This window comes from Opisthorchis viverrini, assembly GCF_000715545.1.
Source record: "Opisthorchis viverrini unplaced genomic scaffold opera_v5_122, whole genome shotgun sequence".
In the NCBI taxonomy this organism is placed as follows: Eukaryota; Metazoa; Platyhelminthes; class Trematoda; order Opisthorchiida; family Opisthorchiidae; genus Opisthorchis; species Opisthorchis viverrini.
The window spans coordinates 1,212,844-1,218,727 of record NW_008751780.1 but is presented as its reverse complement, the minus strand read 5'-3'; the positions used below and the strand labels follow the sequence as shown (position 1 = coordinate 1,218,727).

The 5,884-nt window shown below is 42.3% G+C and overlaps 1 protein-coding gene across 1 annotated transcript; it reads left to right on the top strand.

Annotated features, from left to right (window-relative positions):
- Positions 1-4,523: 4,523 nt before the first annotated feature.
- On the top strand, positions 4,524-5,638 carry T265_06161 (hypothetical protein; the record flags this gene model as incomplete). The annotated part of the gene is made up of 5 exons (XM_009171354.1): positions 4,524-4,694; positions 4,727-4,955; positions 4,997-5,186; positions 5,232-5,416; positions 5,454-5,638. The coding sequence occupies 5 exons, from the start codon at positions 4,524-4,526 to the stop codon at positions 5,636-5,638; spliced, it is 960 nt and encodes a 319-aa protein (XP_009169618.1).
- Positions 5,639-5,884: the final 246 nt, after the last annotated feature.

Genomic DNA, 5,884 nt, shown 5'->3' with positions numbered 1-5,884 from the left:
GATGCATGAATAAATGTTTGTACTCTTTGTTGAGTTAGGACTTCATGGACTTTCGTTGACTACGTCAGCACGTTGATTAAGTGAACTTCAAACTCCTGTTTGACCGATGTTTGTTATATATTCAAACGGGTGCAAAACTCCTGTCCGATGTATGTTGTACTGCAGTCAAGTACGTCCACATAATCTAGCTTAGTCGTACCTGTTTAATTGAATAGCGCCCCAATAAGTATGATTTGATTACTTCACTTGACCGCACCCAGCCCAAGTCGCGAGAAGGTTCTAACATTTTTTAACTATCGGTGTCTTATTATCTCATCTCTCTCATCCCAGTCTGTAACCAGGCATTGGAATGAACGTCACATATCATCCATTCTCCATCATAACTAATCTGTTTGTCTAAATACCATGAGCAAACCGTTCCACGTTGATCACTTTTATGCCACGGTTTTAGTTACGTGCCTTTGTTATCGCGTTTAGCTGGCCAATCTCGTAGGACTCTGTCTTGAATGATACACTTTCAAGACACGTTCTCTGTATGTCTGATCTCGTGAGTTATTCCACTTTAGCGTTTTTGTAACGGTCAGTCAAAAAAACAGGTGTTCATCAACTGGTTAGGTGGACTCGCAATACAGAAAGTCTTAGTTCCGAGTGGATAGTTCGTTTGACGGATCATTCAGTTTATTATGCGTGCTTCAACTTGCCCTTCAGGTAGTCAAGACATCAAGCCTATGAATATTGTGGGTGACACCGGCTTGTTAGCTTTCGGGCCCCAGCTTCACCGTTTTCGTCAAACGTCGGGTTTGTTTCGCTTTGCACCGTGGGTTTACTTCTGACATGCACCTCGCTTTAGATGAGAGGAAGGGATCAGAGCTAGTGAAGTTGCAGATGCAGCTACGGTGTGTTCAATATGCTACCCTACTGATGTTGCACACATCCACCTAGGTTTAAAGGGATGTTCGCTCTACATTACAGTTTGCAAGGTGTGTGGAAAAAAACTTTCTGTTTTCTCTCTCTCTTTTAACTCGTTTAAGAATTATCAAGCCGCAAGTCCTATTGGCCAACTTAAAAGATACCATCAGAGCCTGGCGAAGCCGTATTTCAGACAGATGAACCACTCTGGTTACTGCACTACAGATAAGGTGGTTGTTTAGTGTTTCTCAGTTTCAATCAGAGTTCATGCAGTTCTAGTTCGAGGATGTGGGATATTTTTATTCGCACTTATTATTCTAATAAAACCGATACATTCGAAGCATTAGTAACCGGCGGTGAAGATATCTTTCCGTTTGACTACCTCCTTCCTCGGAACAGGACAATTTTTGACGCTTCTCAAGGGTGGCCCTTATATGGAGTTGACCGCCACTTCACGTTATATGATCTACCATTTGAAATATCCGCTGTTGCCGAGAAAGACGACCATGGTCTGTTTGACTTAGTTTCGTCACGATCTGACGGTAGTGGTTGTCCTGACTGAAGCTCTTACCTCAGCCCAGTACTGTCCAATTTCGTTTTGTTGCCATTTAGACCGCAAAGTAACTACGAAAAACACTGGATAGCATATGTTTGCAAACTTGATGGTTTCATGAATGAAGCACACTTTTAAGTGGGTGTGTAAAACTTGTTGGACTGTTTGCAGCAGACCGATTTCAGTGCAATTCTGCTCACTTTCATTCCGCGCTAAAACTTGTTCACGCTGAAATAGAATATTAACAAAACGAAATATTTCAAGAGGTTTTGACATACTGTCATTTGCACACGAGTTTGGGTTCTGATAAGAGACTGCAGCTTCGAAATTTTTCTTGTGTTTCCATGAGCTTGTTCTGGTAAGGTGTTTTTTATCTGGTACACTGGTCTAGTGGTCGAAAATTTCCACTGGCCCCATAGTCTTTCGCGAAGTGCATAAAGGTTTGAGCCATCAATAATGCTTTGTATTTAACCTAAGGTAAACTTTGTTGTACTTAATCAGAACATAGATGTTCGATTCATCATCAAAATCATCGACAGCATATCAGTGTTCATCACCGATGCGCGGCTACTGTAACCGTTCGATTTACATATCTTCACTGTTTAGGTCAACTTCAACTGTCTAGTCGAAATTCACCTTCATTAAGATTCAAGTGGATTTTACGCGATTTGTTATCTATTACTTTGGTTAGCGTGTTTTCTTTGTTAGCCATAACTCAGAAAAACTAACCACACTGGTGTGCATAGGTACTATCGACGGAGTCGATGTTTTGCTGCAGTCTTTGCGAATAATCAGTAGTATTATTCCATCATAATAAAACACTCCAGTGGCTTAGGGACTAACTACATCTGGCCCTGTAAGCAACATTTTTGGGTTCATCAGACTGTCTGTGATTGTGAAAAGTTTTGAATAGCCATTTAGTAGTCCCACCTTAATATGAAACTATTTTTATTAGGATTGGGTGCAAAAAATGGGTTTTGAGAACCTACGGAAAAGGCTACAAAGGGAAATAGACCATAGACTCCGTGTTTTGCGTCAATGCTTGCGTTACCCAGTGCCTTGCCGAATTCATTTAGTTTATGAAAAGGCCGGTGAGATTCCTCAGTTCTTTTCATCTACAGGTTCATGTGCAGCGAAGCTCTTCATGCAAGCACTCTTCAAGGGTTTACTGTGTACCGGACACTGGCTGGATTTGAGGTGTGCGATCGGCCCTGAACTCGATTGTTTGCCGACTTCATATTTCTTCAGATGAAACAGACTCGCTTTTTCGTGCACTCATTAGACGAATGACATTGTTGGGTAAACAGTAGATCTTCACTCGGATCGCTCTCTTCAATCCTCTTGGCCTTTTTATCAATAACGAGACTGTGTTACAGCGAAATTTGTTCGTGTTTTCTTTCTTTGCCACGCGCATCTAAACGGTTATCACTGTTTCGTTACCTTGAATATATTGAATCGCTTTACGACCAGCCGTTTTGGTGTTGTATGGCAGTGTGCAAAACATTCGGCAATGTCGTTACTACAAACACCCTTTGTAGTCAAGTAGTAATTCATTATAACTGTTCTACTAAACACTCCTAAACCTTCAATTCTCAGTTTACTTCGCTACAGTTTCAAGGTGTATTCGAGCCCAAGTTTAGATTACGTAACCTTTCGGATTTCTCACGTGATGTACCTGTAGTTATATATTACTACTCTATCTATTGACTCAAAAACAGACAGAATAGAGGAAGCAAACAGCCTGATTACCACTAAAGTTAAGATGGGGGTGTTTTAAGTTACTTCGGTGTCAATTGAACATAACGGTCAGGGTTTCTGGCTATCCTAGCTCAATTCGTGTCATTGCACGGACAGTGCTGAGGGTTATCATTCGCTTTACATTTTGCTATAGCATGTCTTTCATCATGGAAGGACGGTAGCAACGCGCGCGATAGCCGTTTTCCAGTGTCCAGAGGATGTCGCGTTACGAGGACGCATCTGTTCCGACGAAGTTTCATCGAGACTTTACTGAAGAGGTCAGTATTTGTTGAAGTCTGTAACTCTACCAGTGACACATTAGTCATGCAATCATTGAATTACTAAGTTCTTGGGCGAAACCGGTCGTGGGCTGTCGAAGTATTTTCAGCAACCTTATGAGTAGTGCATTACAAAGATATACATGTATCGCGATATCTCGAATATCGTAGCGACTGAAACATGAGGCGGCCTGGTGCAGCACATTCCGTTGCCTGAAAACATCGCGAACGAGAGATTCAGCTGGGTTCCAGGTGAGTCTCTTGAAAAACTAAATTAGTTTGCAGATGAGTGCATATCCGCTAATTTGGTGCAATTGGTTTCAAGTAGGACATAAGGTTGACGGAACCCCGGGGACTGTGCCTACCTGATGAGCCCCAAAAAGGTCGAAACCGGTCGTGGGCTGTCGACGGATTTTCAGCAACCTTATGAGTAGTACATTACGAAGATACCAGGTTCTTTGTTGCATTAACCCAGTCGAAAAACGTCTTTAACAGGCTATTTGGACTACAACGGTAAATACCTGTACTGATCGGGAATCAACAGCCAGTGAGTTAGATCTGTAGTCGTACTTGCGATGCTCCCCTGAAGCTCCTATGAAGAAGGACCACTAGCTTAATCAGGATACGTTGATGGAGAAACGTGGGTTTTTTTTACAAGGGACGCCCCAATAGTCATGTGACATTGCAGTGATCTCTCTGGCTCATTCCCATGCAATACATCACTTCGATTTGACCGCTTGGTCAAGCAATAGGTCGCAACAGGCCGATGGTTCTTTATCCGAAGTACCGTCGAATTTTCCTTTTTTCGAAATAAAGTACCACGTTCTATCCAGCGGTTTGTTGGCAACTTATTTCCTTTCGGAAAGTGAATTACAGTCGTAGCAAAATAAAAAACCAGACGTTCGAAAAACAACGCCATGTGCAAAGCTTCTATCCGCTCATCCCATTTTAATTTGTCATTCTTTCGAGGAATTCGTCCGTGTTTCGCGAGAGAACTTTCCTGTGTGTTTTCATTATACTTACAGATTGAACCAATCTGAGACAAAATGAGAGAAATATTGCTTGTTACGCTAGTGGGTCTTCCGGCCAGTGGAAAATCCTCATTGTGCAGAACGCTGACCGAACGTTCTATATCGGATTACGCCGTTGTTTGGATACATTTTGACAATCTGATACCACTTAGTGCGTTGCATCCAGTGCCGGAATCGGATTCAGAGGTTTGATTAATTAAGCTATTTTCACCTCCTAGCCCTCTGATTGGAAGCATTGGAGACAAGTGATCCATGACTGTGTTGAACGATGCATTCAAGCTTGTCGGAACCCCACAAACCAGTCATTAGTGACACAACAATGTCGGTCACTCTTACCCAGTTTCCCTCCATTCCCAGATGATAGTCCGTCGAACGTCATCTTTTTATTGGATGATAACTTCTATTACTCAAGTATGCGTCATGCGTACTATCTACTTGCCAAACGCTGTAAGTGATGCATAGAGTGTTAATTTGCAAACATGTTGTAGATGAGGCTGGTTATGCGTCAGTTGTTTGTTGTGCTGCTCTTACGGATTGTATGGAACGAAATCGAGTCCGAGAAACAGCAGTTCCGCCCAATGTTATCTCAAAAATGCACCAGCGAATCGAGTGGCCAGATCCAGAAGGAAATCGTTGGGAGCAACATACCTTCATCGTAAACACTTCCAAAGACATTAGGTAATATTGTATTTATTGCTGTGTACAAATGGATTTGACTTGTAGTTCAGAAACCCTTGATTCGCTTCAGGAGTTTTTGATGTCCTCCTCTAAAAAGCCTTTTAGTTATGTTGCTGAGATCGAACAAGCCCAAAGGCGTGAACAAGATCGGAAAGCCAATTTTGAGAGCATCTTGCATCAGGTTGACATTTCTCTCAGATCCAAGGTTCAAGTTGTGATGCAATCTCACAGTTAGTCCATTCCTATCATAGTATAAATACCTTTTAGCCCCACAGTGGAAATCAAAACATTCCAAACAGTTGAGCGACCTGAAATCGGATACTATGAACGCTATACGCACCAAGATTTTGAGCGACCCTTCTAATGAGACTTTGGAAGCATATCAGCGCGAGGCAATCACCCTGTTTGAGAGAGGTTTGGAGCAACTTCTTAGTCAAACGACTCTTTCCTGATTCTTGAGTGACCGTAATACATTAATTTTCTATGTCATTTTGTTTTCGACTCGTCTCCGTGACTACTAGGGGGTAAGTTGATCCAAGGAGGGGGAAATTTCACTGTTGTTCATGATGCTACCCGGTGCCGTGGCAATTTAGTAGTAGAAAAGTAAGGTGCACCGGATGGATTCCTTATTCACAACTTGCTTTTAGATCTCAGCTGTCCGGTGAAGTTTCAATGAAACGGAGATCGCTACTGATCGC